Source organism: Sinocyclocheilus anshuiensis, unplaced genomic scaffold (genome assembly GCF_001515605.1).
Source record: "Sinocyclocheilus anshuiensis isolate Anshui unplaced genomic scaffold, SAMN03320099.WGS_v1.1 scaffold715, whole genome shotgun sequence".
NCBI lineage: Eukaryota > Metazoa > Chordata > Actinopteri > Cypriniformes > Cyprinidae > Sinocyclocheilus > Sinocyclocheilus anshuiensis.
In genome coordinates, this window is record NW_015551089.1 from 1203853 (window position 1) to 1220965 (window position 17113).

General features: G+C 36.2%; 1 protein-coding gene across 1 annotated transcript in view; it reads right to left on the minus strand.

The window, feature by feature from the left end:
• Positions 1-17113, minus strand: part of LOC107662598 (kinesin-like protein KIF26A) — a 97822-nt gene that overhangs the window by 52731 nt on the left and 27978 nt on the right. Inside the window, exon 3 of the mRNA XM_016452672.1 lies at positions 3176-3664. Within this exon, the coding sequence (XP_016308158.1) occupies positions 3176-3664 (489 nt within the window). The remainder of the gene's footprint in view (positions 1-3175; positions 3665-17113) is intronic.

The window sequence follows — 17113 nt, forward strand, 5'->3', positions numbered from 1 at the left end:
TGCCGCCATGTCGTGAAGACGCTGTGTGATTCGTTGTGAAAGCGAAACTACTTTGTTTGGTCTTCCAAAAGAGGACACGACTAGAAATCAGTGGTTAAGTTGTATTTACAACACTGTTCCAGAACAGTTCAACCCAAATATTAATTTGTGTGCAGCACATTTTATGGAGGACTGTTTCCTGATCCTGGAAGAGTAGACTACAATGCCGGCTGTTCTGAATCACAGACTTTAAGTACGTTTACATATTTAAAGGATTTGCCACTGACGATTCAAACGCGAGTTTTGAGCAGTGTAGAGTAGCGCTTGTTTGTCATTTCTCCGATCACAAATGCAGACATGGTTTTATGTTTACGCGATGCGATGCAACGCAACACGTAAAAAGACAGTATAAGTCATTATAATTCGTAATTATGTCCCCACTGGATGCAACAAATCCCTCTTTTTTAATGGGTTTTAATGTTTTTGAATCGTCGCTCCGGCCGGACAGGGCATCACAGTATGGTAAGGGGTGTAACATTTCCGTCACACGCTTGAGGTATTCGGCCAATCACAAAGCACTGGATAGCTGGCCAATCACAGCACACCTCACTTTTCAGAATGATGAGCTTTGTAAAAATCAACGTGTTTCAGAAAGGCAGGGCATAGAGGAGAAACAATAATGTACAGTATGTGGAAAATAATGTTTTTTTAACTTTAAACCATATAAACACATTTCATTACACCAAATACACAAAATAATATTCTTTTTAGCAACATCATATGACCCCTTTAAAAATGTGACCTTTTGGAATAGAGCTTCAGTGACAGAATTACCAGCAATTGTCAATCAAATTTCAAAATAACAGACTTGTTCTTGTGTGTGTCTAAATATGCTTTTATAACCGCTTTATAAACAAGTTATGAATGCAGCACATTGATAGTATCAGATGGTAATACCATGGGGCTTGAATATTGTAATAATTCATTACCATGGGCAATCCAAGAGACTTAAAAGGAATGCAATGGTGTTACTATATAGTACATGTTCAAAAAAACAACATGTGGTCTAAGCATTTCAAGCATTCATTTGAATCTAAACTTGACAGCTGTCAACTTCTTCATCTTGTGTTGATAGTGAATCTCCTGAACTTTGCATTAAAGTGCTTCTTGCCATTTGATGTTTCCCTTCTTGCTTTCCAGGAACCCTCACCTGCTTCAAAAGAAGTGATGTGCTTTTACCAAGTAGCACAGGCACAAAAATCTACTTCACAGAACACAAGGCCCCTCCAAAGGCTTCCTGTCAGACTCAGTCCATCTCAATGGCCTTGTCTCCTCCTCTTTTCCCCTGCTGCTTGTCGTTTCTCTCCACAGAAATCAGATGAGTTAAAGCTCTTTGCTCAAGGCTCTGCTGAAGTCCCAGCGCACTGCATGTGTTATTGTCATCCCTCCAATCTAATGAAAGCAAGGAGCCTTTCCAAAATTATACAAGGCATGTCTTTGAACAAGGTAAAAGCATAGAGCTCAGAGCTATTCCTGTTCATGCATAGCTTACATGTGCGAGTTGTGTGTTTGTGTAAAGCAGACAGCTTCTGTTGGTTTTTCAAGATGTACTAGGCCAGCAGTTGGTCAACTTTTTTTTATCCAAGGCTTTTTGCTTCATGCACAAACACATACTGATTGCTAAAAGCTTAAGTGGCGGCTCGCTCACTGGAATAAAAACACTTGTTGACATTAACTCAAATAGGAAATGCACAGGCTATTATTAATCTCCCGTCTTCAATAGAGGTAACTGCAACTGCAAATGATTGTAAAAGCAACAATTGATACAATTGATACAAAAGATATGTGTTACCATTAGACACCGCTCTGATGCAACAAAGACTCTGCTATGAAAGACAGACAGGTATAGTTAAGCTGACTACCTGTGTTGGTGAGTTTTGTTTAGTTTAACACACTGAAGCTGTACATTTAGTACACATGAGCAGTCCACTGTGGAATGTAACAGTGCAGTAAGGCAGCCAGTCAATAAAACACAAGAGTAATAAAATGATCTCCTCAAGCTATCAATCTCCCAAACATGCATTCTGGTGATCGATAGATATATGGCTGAGACCAGTATATCAGCCAGATGAATAATCATATTCAGCCATTATGAGAATAATGTCAACAGTCATTAAACGTCCCTGTTTATTTGAATATTGTGAAAAAAAATTATTCCCATTTAAAAAAAAAAAAAAACTGTTTTTGATGTTCAGAATTATTTATTTATTTATTTATTTATCATTCGAAATTGGTTGTGTTTTTTTCTTGCATTTTGTGGAAAATGATATTTTATTCCTCAGGATTCTTTGATGAATAGAAATGCAAAAAGAACACTTTGTTTCAAATAGATTTTTTTTGTGACAATGTAAAAGTTTACTGTCACTTTTAATCAATTTATTGCATCTTTGCTGAATAAAAGTATTCATTTCTTTTAAAAAAATGAATTAGTTAAAAAATATCTTACTGACCACAAAACTTTGAATGGTAGACTGTATATACAACCTCATTGTAAACCTTATTGCAGAGAGTAACTAAAACACCAAGTGATACACAATCATTCACTCAAACCACTAAATCAACAGGTGCACCGACAATGTGTAACTGCACTACAGATGTACAAATGTGTAAATGAGACAGCATAAATTGTTAACACACTGTCCCAGTGCATTATGTTTCAAACATGCTCTCTATGTATAACTGAGTGCATGTGATTCAATTATGCAGGTGTTTTCAACTGCGATTCATTCAGACAGCTGTAGGCTCAAATAACCAGACCAATCATCAGCTGATGCCTATGCTGGTAAATAATAATGCTTCAAAGAGCCCTTCAAAGTGAACTTTTCCATACCTCTCAACCATTGGATGGCAGCAAAAGCATCTCTCTTGACTTGGAATGATGTCAAATTATATCCACAAAAAAAAAAAACTATGTTAAACCCCTACACCCTTTAAAAGCTCCAGCTGTGGACAATGAAGACTTTGCAGGGAATAAACATGGTCACTTCTAAATTCTAAACACAGTGAGAATGAGGTTTTTTTAGTAGTTTCTAGCAGTATATTTATACTGCTACAACAGATCAACTGATTACCATTATATCCAATGAATGCATAAACAAAAGATCTCGTAGATGGAGAGAAATGGAAGGTTGCATACCGGGTTTGGCTGAGGCAGGAAGTTATTGACACGTGAGATGCTCCACATGCCCTCCAAGTACTGCTGGGCTTGAATGGTGACTGAGCTGATGGTTCCCGTAAGAGGTCTTCCTCCCATGGTCACCTGCACGCTGGGTTTCAGTGCCCCAGCACTGGAAGACGTGCTCTGAGACCAGCCCAGCTCACGCTGCCGCTCCCCCACAGGCAGGATGCTGTGCGCTGGGTGAGGTATCCTCGATTTGGTAGGTCTGGAGGAAAGAGTGACCACGCTGTGAGTCGTCAGCCTTGTGGGGTGCCCAGGGAAGGTGTTGGGAGGCAGGGATGGCATGTCGGAAGCAAGGTACAGTTCTTGGAGAGTCTGAAGTGCCTGCTGTTTTAGCTGCTGTGCAGGTGTGCCACACACCTGACACCTCGTTCCTTCATGAGCACCTTTCAGCGACCAATCAGGCACTTGCAGCTGGTCAATGATAAAGGAAGCAAATCCAGGATCCTACAGAAAGCAAGACACAACAAAATACTGTTACAGTGAAAAAAAGGTGCTTGTTTTGATTTATTTTATTATTTATTTTATTTTTTTTGGTTTGGTTTCTAAAGTTTAAAATAAGAGTTCAATCTCTAAATCTCTTAAATGTGATTTTCTTCAAATTTAAAATAATGTTTTAAACAACAATAATAATAATTATCTGTATTATTATTATTAGTAACAAAAACAATCATGTTTTTATATCGCTTCTATATATTTTAAAGCTATAAACTGTGATTTGAAAATAAACAATTTAAATCTCTGATTATTTTAAAATAGTGCTGATTATTTAAAAATAGTTTTAAAATAAATAGTTTAAACAACAACAATAAATACATTATTATTATTATTATTATTATTATCAACAACATTTTTTAAATATAAAATATATAATGTTGTTGTTGTTGTGTATATTTACAACTACATATCTCCATACATTAAAAAATAAAATAAAATAAATCTCTGAAATTAATAATAATAGCTAATTATTATTATTATTGTTGTTGTTGTTGTTGTTGTTGTTGTTAATGACAATAATACGTTTTTAAAACATTTCTAGATTTTGTTATATAGAATATAAAAAAAGAATAAAATTATATAAAAATATTATTTTTATTATTATCATTATTATTATTGTTGTTAAACAACAACAGTAACATTTTTTAAAACATTTCTAGATTTGATGTTATATATAGAATAAAAAATAAAGAATAAAATGATATAAAAATATAAATTTATTTTCTTATTTTCAGATTTATCTGTGTTTGTGGAATAAAATAATGATTTTAAACTCATTTCCTCAAAGTTATCTAAATAATAAAAAAAATGCTCATTGTTCTTATCACAGTAACCAGCATGTTAATAGCAGGCCATTTACAAATATGCAGAAAATGTGTATTTGGATGTGTTTTACTGATTAAAAAAAGAAAACCCATAGCCTGCAGACATTTAGACAAGATGTTCCTAGTTTTCCCAGAAGCCTCATCTTAATTATAATATTTCAAACTAAGCAGAGCTGAAAAGTGAGAGTTTTGTGGGTGGAAGGATTGAGCTGGGGATGGGTGGTGGGCGATAGGGTGTAAAGAAAACAACAGCTGAGCCCGGGCATGAAGCACATTGCAGCGGCTATTTACATTTGATAAGACTCCCAGCAGGGAGAGATATGACAAGAGACCCAGCATGAAAATAATCATCTCCCATTCAATGCCAAGGACATGACGCCAGTCTACCTGATGAACAGGGGCTTATGTCTGTGTACTCACACATTTACACACAATGAAGTGCTTGGAGCAGGTAACTGCTGCTACAATACAGGATCACTTATCATGGTAATACTACCGAACATAAAGGATTACCCAGTCACCATAATAAAAACACTTACCCAAACGGTAAACAAATGGAATTGATAGAAATTAAATTACATTTAAAGCGCTTGTATGAATTTTAAAGGAATTCTTCACTTAAAAATGAAGCTGTGTCATTATTTAGTCACTTTCTCATTCCAGTTCTTATTCATGTGCCATACAGGTTTGGAATGACATGAGAGTGAGCAAATGACAACAGAATGTTAATTTTGAAGTAAACCAGTGACTCATTTCTAATGCTGTAATTTCTCTCTCACATCCACACACACTTCTGGTCTTTTGAGAGACATATCTCACATTCTAGATCAGTATTAGGGAGGTCAAACCATGACTGGAGCCCAGGGCAGCATTAATGTTTATGGTACCTGATTTTCTCAAGAGTCACAGTAGTAACCTGGATGAGTGACAGCCCAAAGGCACTGCCACAGCATGTAAATCATCTACTATGAGACATAAAATAAGGATATTTAGAGGAATTAACACCATAATTACTACACAAAACCCTCTTAGGTCTATTCAAGTGACTAAATTAAGCCAGACTTCAATATGTCAGCAAAAGTCATCCCACAACTTCTTTGTTTAATAAAATATGGGGTCTCCTATGACAGATGATCATTAAGAATACTGGCAGATATGTTTGTGATTTGTGCCCTGACTTTAAACTTCTCAACTCAGGTTCAATGGAGTCCAATTATTATAAATATTCTGTGTGGGACTATTCAAAAGGGCATGAATATTTAAAGATGACCATTTAGATAAATAGTTGAATAGTGCAAACTGGGAACAGAAAGTCAGCAATACACTTAAAGATATTGAGAAGGAACCAGATAGGTTAGTGGTGCTGAGATGATGCATGTTTTCAAATGGAAAATTTTAGAATATGTGCTCATCTGTAATTTATGTTTAAAATGTTCCCCGTCAGATGGTAGAGCAACTTTCTGCAGATGTTTTCATGACAACAACATCTTATTGGATATTTTCTGATATAGGGATTTCAGTGAAAGAAAGGTGAGGGTCTGACTCGATTTCATCCATCTGTAACTGTTTGGAAACTAAAAATGAAGCATACCAAAATGAAAGTTTGAAAAAGTAATTTCAGAGGTGGAGCAAGTGAACACATTTTGCTGAAAAATTGCATTTTTAAAAAGATCTTTGAAATAACATGCACAGAATCATGAACAACAAGACAATAAACCTGTGTTAAAATTGTAAACAGGCTGAATTCTGATTTCACAGTGACTTGTAAGCATACATGTACTTGCTGTGGTACAGTAAAATGCACAACCATTAGGATGGTACTATCCATCCACCAATGCCAGTAAGAGAATTATAAAAAATTGAGAAGTGAGAGAGTGAGAGAGTGAAACAGGATACGGGGTAAGATGAGGGTTAGACCCCTGGCCTTGGGGCTTGTAGTTGGCCATTGTGTGACTTTATTGGCAGGCAGCTCTGGGTTTTTATGAAGCTCTGGGGATGAATGCAGGAGCCTATCTGCTGATTAGTGATGCACTAAAGAACAGAAAGGGAACAGAAGGATAAATGACTACATGTGTGCCCTCAGCCCGCTAGTCTGGCTGTCTCTAAAACTAATGATGATGAGATATGAGTGTGGGGAAAGGACAGAGAATATGAAGGTGGGGGAGGACTTATAGAGAAAGAAAAAGAGATGCAGACGATACAACTGACAAAGAGAAAGTGAAAAGAGAGAATAATACAAGAAATAATGGATGAGATTGTAACACGTGGATTAAAAAAAAACACTATCTATGATATTTGACCACTATGGCTGAAGAAGACTGGTTAAATGGCATATTTAATTCAACAAGACCAAAAACAAGGCTGTGAGGAATAGAAGTAGCCTACAGTCCATTCAATGCATCAAAGCTGAGAAAACAATCTTTCCATGAATTTCCAGTAGAATTTCCAAGGTTCTGAGAACTAAACGTTCACCTTAAAGCCACAAGTATTTGAATTTCGAAGGTCTTCCCTATTATTCAAAACAATAATCTAGGGCTGCAACAACTAATCGATAAAATCGATTATTATCGATTATGAAAATCATCGACAACGATTCTCATTATCGATTAATCGGCTCTGCCCACAGTGCACGTCCAACGGAGTTTACATACTTGTCCAACTTCAGCCGGTCGCGTCTAATTAAAGCACTGAATTACTTATTTCTATGGACAAAATGCATCTAAAATAGTGGAGGAAACAGAACGAGATGCTGCAGGAGAGTTACGTGATCCAAGCTGCCCAAAACATGAGAATTCTTTATTTTAAGCTTTAAGCTAATGCGTTAGCGGAATGGCTTGCCCTGTCAGGCACTTTAACAGATGCGTGTGCGTCCTCAGCGCAAAAACACTTTCAGTTAAGGGTCATATCCTTATGTATAAATGTCACAAATTCATGCAAGCATTTCCATTTTTGCATAAAGGTCCGTCCTGACAGTCTGTGTTAAATTTTAATCTTTACTGAATGAGCGCCAGCGCGGCGGGCGCGTCAGACAGACGGAAATGACGTGACTGTGGTCAAAGTGAACATGTGTTCCTGCAGAACATTACTCTTACCTATTGGTTACCACTGGGTTTGTGATTTTATTCGTCTTTATCATCTTTGTTATTATTTACATTTTTAATGCAGAGATTTAAACTATATTCACTATATACAATGCTTAACAACTTTATTAAAACAAATTTATGTAAGGTTTTTAACAAATTATGGTTTGTGCCACTGCTGCTCTAAACTAACAGTACAGTAAAATCATTTTTTAGCTTTCTGTATTGGTTAGTCCTCCAATATGTGTAAGCTCTTTAGTAACAGTAGTAGGCTATTTCTTATGCTATAATTGCTGTTATCTATGAAAGAAAGGCAGAGAGCTTTATATAATAATTTTTGTTATGCGAATAAATAAAAGTATTTAGTTATAAATAAATGACAATAAATTTTTTTTGATTTAAACAATTGTTTGACAGATTCCTAAAATTCCTAAAATGTGTTTTCTCTTTATTATGGCAGGTGGTCTAATAAATTGTTAAGCACTGTATGTTTTCATAGCATTCAGTTGGAACGTTTGTTTTAAGGACATTTGGGCAGAATGTGGAATAGTGTGTTTTTGTCAATAAAATAACAAAATAAAATTGTTTGTTTTTAATCCGATTAATCTGAAAAATAATCGACCAACTAATCGATTATCAAAATAATCGTTAGTTGCAGCCCTACAATAATCAAAGGCCCCCATGGGCTAAAATATTTATTCAAGCATTTCTGCTGTAATTATGACAAAGCTGCTTTTTTCAAACACTTGTGTTAACACAAAATGGGATATGTAAGAAATAATTGACAACGGGCCATTGAATTATTAGAAAATTGAATTATTAGAAAATAATGCACACCCGAGGTGGTGATGCAGCCACGTTGCAAAGCCATAAAATGCTCTTGTGACTTGTATTCATTTCTTATTCATCTCATCCAACACCTCCATCGCTAATTCCAAAATGTCATTTTAGACCTAGCACGGAGTCTTGAGCCATTGATAGCAGACTATTGCAGTTAATAATGAAGTAATAAAGTTATTAGAGAGAGAGAGAGAGAGAGATTAAGCAGGTGTGAATTATTGTCTGTTCATCTCTCAACAGTGTTCAGCAGCAGCGTCTCTACTAATAGTGAAACTGTAAGTTCATCTGTTTCAAAAACAGCGCAGTATTACCTCGCTTGTGAGAAATTACATGTAGCTTTGAAGTTACTGAGATATTTTACTGATAAAACCATCAGAGCGCTGACAACACGTTTCAGTGCGCGTGTATGTTTCCGTGTGTGTGAGTGTGTGTCTGTACTGTATGTGTGTGCGTTTGTATGGGAGAGAGAGCGGGAAAAAGAGAGTATATGCTTTCTGTACATAATTAAACATAACTTTGTGGCAAAAACGTAGAAATAATTAAGTCATTTTTATCGTATTGTTTGCTATATTTATTTGCTTGGTCAGTGTCTTTGTGGGTTTTGGTTCTTTTGCTGTTGTAAGCAGTGAGGACCTTTCAAATAAATTATTAATTATTATTATTAATAAATTTAATTTAATTTAATTTAATTTAATTTAATTTAATTTAATTTAATTTAATTTAATTTAATTTAATTTAATTTAATTTAATTTAATTTAATTTAATTTAATTTAATTTAATTTAATTTAATTTAATTTAATTTAATTTAATTTAATTTAATTTAATTTAATTTAATTTAGCCATGAATGGTACATTTCTGTCATCATTTTCTCACTCTCATGTGGTTCTAAACCTGTATAACTTCTACAGAACACAAATTAATATATCTTGCTTTTTTTTTGGTGGGTCCATAAAGAAATGTCAATGGGTCTAGTCTTCCAGTTTTGTTTTGGACCCCACTGACTATCACTGTACAGACAAGAACAGTTAAAACATTCTTTAAAATATCTTCTTTTGTGTTCCATAGAAGACAGAAAGTCAAGCAGGTTTTGAACGACATGTTGATCGTACTGTTATCTTTTACCTTATCATCAAATTTAAAGAATACATTGTATTAGAACAGCCTACAAGTTTGGAAAACTAAAATTGTATGTTTATTCATAAATGAATACACTTCTGACTGAGGTTCATACAACTGGTAAAGAATTTTTGGCACTTTTGCTGCAAGTATTGAGGGAGGAGCTTCTCTGAGGTGGAGAGTGGGTTGTGTGAAAGTGCCAGGAACAGCTGTTGCTACACACCCTGTAGTGAAAAGGTGAGCGCTGGGTCTTCTCACAGCAGGCCATTAATACAGATTACATTTACTATACTCTAAAAAGCTAAAGACCACATCCAATGCTAATCCCTGTGGACCTCTACAAAAACGCACACACATATGCCATGGTCAATCTACCCAACAGTACTGCAGCCCAGGAGGGATTCCCAAGCAGGGCCATAATGCAGGCTATAGAGCAGGAGCTCTGAGATCCTCTGGGCCTCTGTGGGTGTAATTACAGGAGCAGGAGCATATAGGACGGCAGCAGGTGTGTGTGTGTGCACACCTGCATCCATATATGTGTGTAATAAAAGCATCTGGGGTTTGGCTTTCCTTGACTGCTATTAAGAAAGAAAGAAAAAACGCAGTAATAGATTAGGGAACACTATTAACTAGTTGCTTATTAGCATGCATATTACTATGATTGGCTGCTTATTAGTATAAAGCACATATTAATGCCTTAAATGCACCAAAATGTGACTTTAATTAAAAAGACTATCATCACAAATGGAGCTGTACATCTCTGTAAAAAGACACAGAAGCGAAACGAGTAAAATCAGTTAAAACCAGCAAAGCTCAGCTCCTAGTAACACATTTACTGCAGTAAGACGATCACGCACACTCACACCACAGGAGAATGTGACAGAGGGTCATTAGAAACACAGATGTTTGTCTTTCTGCTGAGTGACTGTCTTGACAGGCCACAGTTGGTGCTCTCTCATTACTGTCTGATTGATTATATCCTCTGTCAGTGGCATTATTTCTTGTATTCTGCACACGTATGATACAACGACTTATTACATGGCTCTCTCGAATACTTTATTGTAATTGGCCAATCAGAGCATTCTGCTGTCAGATTTTTTTGTGTAGTGACCGCTAAACTATAATTGACCAGTTTCTTAAACGGATGTTGGTGTCATAATTCACATATAATTCTGCACTTTCATTTTTCTGGTATAATAAATTCATTTTAACTTGAATTAATATTTCATGTCATTTGTTTGTTTGGCATTAACAGTAAACTTTACAGGCTCAGGCACTTCACATTCAGTTCTGGTTTTCTGGTTAAAACTCTAAAATATTCCCAAAATTACATAATTAAATAAACCACATAATGCAAATATCAATTCATCTATAAAAATGTCTATAGATTTTTTTAAAAGAATCAGGTTTCATAAATTAAATCTGACATGCATGAATATTTATGCAGCAAAATATCAAGACCTCTCTTAAACACTGGCCAGTTTTCGCAGAATCAGCTGTACTAAATCTACAGAGAACAAAAAAGATATGGTTATTGTGCTCAAGTTAATCTCGCATTTGTTTTTCTGAGAAATGTATTTATAGTAATCTGGATTACTGGCCAGCAAAAACTGTCTGAAAAATCAATTTGGTCAAGACAAGAAAAAGGAAATACAAGAAAATATAAAGACTTTCCTAAAAACAATCATAATGTCTTCCATTAGCAGTCAGTGTTTTTAAAAGTACATCCATTCACATATGTGACCCTGGACCACAAAACCAGTCGTAAGGGTCAATTTTTCGAAATTGAGATTTATACATCATCTGAAAGCTGAATAAATAAGCTTTCCATTTGGCCAGTAATATTTTTACATAACAAACAATATTTGGCCGAGATACAACTATTTGAACATCTGGAATCTGAGGGTGCAAAAAAGTCAAAATATTGAGAAAATCGCCTTTAAAGTTGTCCAAATGAAGTTCTTAGCAATGCATATTACTAATCAAAAAAATATGTTTTAATATATTTACAGAAGGAAATTTACAAAATATCTTCATGGAACATGATCTTTACTTAATATCCTAATGATTTTTGGCATAAAAGAAAAATCAATAATTTAGACCCATAGAATGTATTTTTGGCTATTGCTACAAATATACCCCAACGACGAGTAAGACTAAATTTACCTTGTAGATGTACTTTACGGTCGATTTCCTTTATTTTTGCTGTTGTATATAGACATGAACCTCTCCAAACTCCAGGGTCCATGCAAAAAGAATGCAGGTATGTCCCAATCACCTATCCATCATAGATCGCTCTCGTCGGTAGGACACTTAAATGGCTTTTCCTGCTCACCGGGGCTTGAAAAAGAAACCAGTTTTCACCCAAACTGTTTGGATAACCCACAATACTATTTCCCTTCTGTCTGTCACCCTCCCATTCTCTCTCCTCATGGATCACTCCAGCTGTCAGTGACTCGTCACACCTTGCATGGGCAGGCAATCAGAACTGAGGCTGCAGTAACCACAGACCACTATTTCCAAAGCTTCTTTAAGCTGAAATTGCAGTTTATTGCTGCAAGACAAACTATAAACACTTGTCTGTGTGTTTCACTTCAGCTCTGCTCCAAAACCTTGTGAGTTTTGTGCAGCCTATGAAAGTCTGTTTCTGCCACAGAATAAAAAGGAAAGTTAATTGCAACTTTATTTTTTAATTCTAACGATTTTGACGTTATTTTTCACAATTCCAAGCTTATGTCTCACAATTTTGATTTAACCCATCACAATTCAGACCTTTTCCTCAGAATTCCTCAGAATTTACATCTCAAAATTCTGAATTTCTCTCTCAGAATTGCAAGTTTCTAACAGTTCTGATTTTATTTCCAAGTTTATTTCTCACAATTTTGAGTTAGCATCTCACATATTCACATTTTTTCCCCTCATAATTGCAAGTTTATCTCACAGTTCAGACTTTTTTATCAGAATTGTGATATATTTAACCTTTATTTCTCACAATTTTTAGTTTATATCTTCCTCTTTGAGTTAACATCTCACAATTTGTAGATGAAAGGGTCAGTCTGTGTAACAAAATGCATATTTCGTTTTGGTACATTTAATTTCTTTTTAACATTAATGCACAACATAATTTATTACATTTACCAAATGAATATTTTTGTGATCCAGACAGTCCATTTATCCACATTAGGTGCCCATCAAAAGAGATATAGGCTACATTCACACTGTGAGACTTAGTGCTCAATTACGATTTTTGCTCAGATCCGATTTTTTTGTATAGCTGTTCACATTGTTGTTTTAAATGTGGCCAGTATCAGATTTCCAGTGTGAATAGATCATGGTTCTGAACTGACCCACATGCGCAAAAGAACAATACGGACAGGGTTGCCAGGTTTTCACAAAAAAATCCACCTAATTGCTTCTCATGTTGATCTTGAATCGCATGAATTCCGATATGACTGTTCAGACTGCGATTGCATTGCAAAACATCTGACCTATATCGGATTTTGTACCATATATGGAAGGCTACGTTCACACTGCAAGCAAATGTGGCCCAAATCCGATTTTTTTCTCACATGTGACTCGGATCTGTTTTTCTCATGACAGTGTGAACAGCACAAACCACATGGAATCTGATCTTTTCAATTCCGATTTGTGTCACTTCCATATGTGGTACTAAATTCGATAGATGTCAGATGTTTTGGAATGCGACTGCAGTGTGAACAGTCATATCAGAATTCATGCGACTTTTACGTCACTCTAGATCAACATTCGTCACGATTCTGCGCTCATGGGAGTCACTTCAAAGATTTTACATACCCAAAGCTATCGAGACGGTAGTGCGAAAGGTAGTCAGTGGAGTACAGTTACGTGTCAGAACTCATAAGTAATGCAGTGACAACTCTATATACAAGCAAAACATAAGGGCTCGTATCATAAAAGTTTCAAAACTCTGCTGTCTTCTGTCACATCCTTGTCTTTATTTTTCATATTGCCTGCACATAATTTCGCTGGCTTCTGCGGCAGATCAAACCATAAATAAGCGTATAATCTCTTACTTTATGTCCTCCGCGTTTACTTCCGTATGACAGCACGCTGCGCACGTGTTGCCAAGTCCACAGTTTTCCCGCAGAATTGGGCAACTTTTTCATCATTGCCACGGGTTGTTTTTCAGCTCCGTGGGTTAAAGTGACTCCACTAACACGATATATAACCCCCAGAACGCGATTGGGCTAGTTTTGAGAAGCAATTGGGCAGATTTTTTGTGAAAACCTGGCAACCCTGTTCATATTGTTCTTTTGTGCATACAGGTCAGTTCAGAACCATGATCTGTTCACACTGGAAATCTGATATTGGCCACATTTAAAAAAAAAACTATGTGAACAGCCATACAAAAAAATCGGATCTGAGCAAAAATCAGAATTGAGCACTAAGGCTCGCAGTGTGAAAGTAGCCAAATTGAAAAGATCAGATTCCATGTGGTTTGTGCTGTTCACACTGTCATGAGAAAAACAGATCTGAGACACATGTGAGCAGAAAAATCGGATTTGGGCCACATTTCCCTGCAGCGTGAATGTAGCCATAATATCAAAATAAGAAGGGAAAAGAAGTCTGAACTGCAAACCCAAAATTTTAAGCAAAAAGCGTCAGAACTATGAGATGTACAGTAAATTTGCAATTCTGAGGAAAAAATTATGATTTGTGAAATTTTAACTTAAAATTATGAGATAAAAATGTACAATTACCTTTTATATATTTTCTTTATTCCGTGGCAGAAATGGGCTTCCATAAAAGCCTGCTTTGAATGGAACCTCAAAACTGACTGACCTGTAAAACATTTCAAAGGCAGCAACTCATGAAAACCGCACAAGAGAGGGATGTTAGCATGCTGTTTAGCTAAAAAAATACAGCCATTTTGCCTGTATTTGACCAAAGTAATTTTGCCTTAAAACGCTGTCTAGATAGGCAGCTCCCTAGGTTTTGGAGCAGAACTTATGACTTGGTAACTTGAGAGTGGTTGCATGTGATTCATGCTGAACTTTTATGGGACCCGGGGCTAATACAGCAGTTAAACTTAGTTAAACTAACAACGCCGCCTTAAGTTGCACTGGAGACTTGCGCGCATGCATATTTATACATGCTCACCGGCTTACTTTGCGCAACTAATTAAAATAGTTGATTTAATGAGACTGTCTGGAAACTCTCCAGACTGCTCTTGATGATTTATTTATCTATTTAGCCAGAGTTTATGGAAATAAAACAATAAGAAGTACAGTTTAGAAGTACAGCTGCCTGCAGAAAAATGAAGAACAAAGAAGGAAAAGTAATTGCTGCAAGGGATTGTGGGTGTTCTTGACTATTAATAAGCTAATCAAGGTGGATGGCACCACTGAGCACTCTGGGAAAGTGAAGCCCCTGAGTGAAGAGTCAATGTGTGTTCAACCTGACAAGCAGTTCAATCACTGTACTGTCGCTGTACTGTTGGTTGATAGTAGTGCTTCTAAATGACTGATTTCAGGCCGCACATGTTAGCCAAACATTCTCATCAAAAATTCTGATTCATCAATTATAATCCAAAATAATGTCCACAATCTCTTTAAAACACGTCTAGTAGGCATGACACAGTCTAAAAAGCCTATAAAGTGACAAAAACCCTTTGCATATGCATACAGCCAAACGTATAGCATTTCAAAGTATACATAATTTGATGACATGGGTGAAACAATGGCAGGCAACAAATTTGTGCTATAAAGTTTCATCTTTGTCCAGTGTCTGCGCTATTTCTCTCCAGAAGGTATAAGGGATAAAAATGTCTTCCCACTCTTTGAAAAAAATAGTGTTGCGGTTGCCTCTAACCACCTCTCAGATGCACTAGTCAAAGTGCAAAGTCCATTGTTGTTGCGTCTCTGTAGTGTCTTTTCCGACAATGAAAAACAGGCTGGGCTAGTGTCGCCACCTTGTGGACCAACTAATAACCGCCAAAAATTCAAGGTAAAGAGCTGAGCATTTAGAGTAGGGAGCCATTCACACAGAAAGAGTTTTTGCACTCCACTGAGCTGCATTTCCATTGTTTTTCTATGTAATGTGTTTGACATGTGTTGGACCTTCGCTCTTGTGTCTTGCGACTTTGTCTTGTGCAAAATATGCCGTTCTAACAAAGCTGTGCCCATGTTACAAGTAGCTCAACATTTAAAAAACATGCCTCTTGCTTGCTTTTTTCTTCTTTCAACTGCTGTTTTTAAATGCAAAAAAAACACTCTGTTTGAATCACGTCTAAATGTGGTTTTAAAAATCTGATGTGTACCGTTCTGATGACAAAATTCTGTGCATAACACCTAGCAAATGTGTAAAAACTGAAGTATACACTGTAATGATTTTCTAAGTTGTAAGATTATTGGAGTACATTTTACAACAAAACACTATTTAATGTTTGTGACATTTACTAGCAATTTATGAGTAAAACATTTTGTTTTCCATTAAAAATACATAAAAATAGGGCACAATGTACTGTATTAATTTGAAATAATTTTTATATACAGGTTTTACCTGTATTTTGAATTTTGCACTGCATTGCGTTGTGTTAACAGAAATGTCCGTAAAATGAATGGATAATGTCCTGGCAGAAAAATGACCAGTACATTTTTTATTTATTTTTACTTTTTTTCCAGTGTAGGCTTAAATATATAGGGCTTTCTTAACACCAGTCAATTAGTCTTTCAAACAACCTACCAACTAGTCGAGTATGAAAACTGGTAGTTTCGCACATCACTACTAATTACTAACTCCAGTCACACGCTCCATTAGTTTAGCTAATCTGGATTCATGTGTGTACAAATTGCTTTTGAAACTTCCTTTGCACACAAGTACTCAACTTGTATATATATTTATACACCTCAAACTGCACTCTGAACAGAGCTTCTATCCAACTTTCATGAACTTTTCCACAGCTCTAAGCCTCCTCTCAACTTCCTGCAAGCCCTCCCAGAGCCATCTGCTTTCAACAGAGACTTGCTCTCTCGGCTCTAACACACACCAGCCCGTGTTGGCTTGAAAAAAACTTAATTACCTGGGGGGGGGATGCTTCTCTGCAGCAGCAGGGACTGGAGCACTTCAGGATAGAAGGAAAAATGGATGGGGCAAAATACCATCAAATTCTTGAGGAAAATCTGCTGCCCTCTGCCAGAAAGTTGTCAATGGGAAATAGGTTTACCTTCCAACATAACAATGACCCAAATCACACAGCAAAACTGAGCACACAGTGGTTGAAGGAGAAAAAGGTGAATGTCCTTGCATGGCCTAGTCAGAGCCCAGACTTAAACCCCACTGATAATCTGTGGAATGACTTTAAGACTGCAGTCCACAAATGCTCACCATCAAATTTAACTGAACTTGAGCAGTTCTGTATAGAAGAGTGAGCAAATATTACAAAGTCTAGATGTGCAAAGTTAGTAGAGACAGAGACATATCCTAAAAGACTAAAGGCTGTAATTAAAGCAAAAGGTGGTTCAACAAAATACTGACACAAGGGGGTGATCCTTTTTCC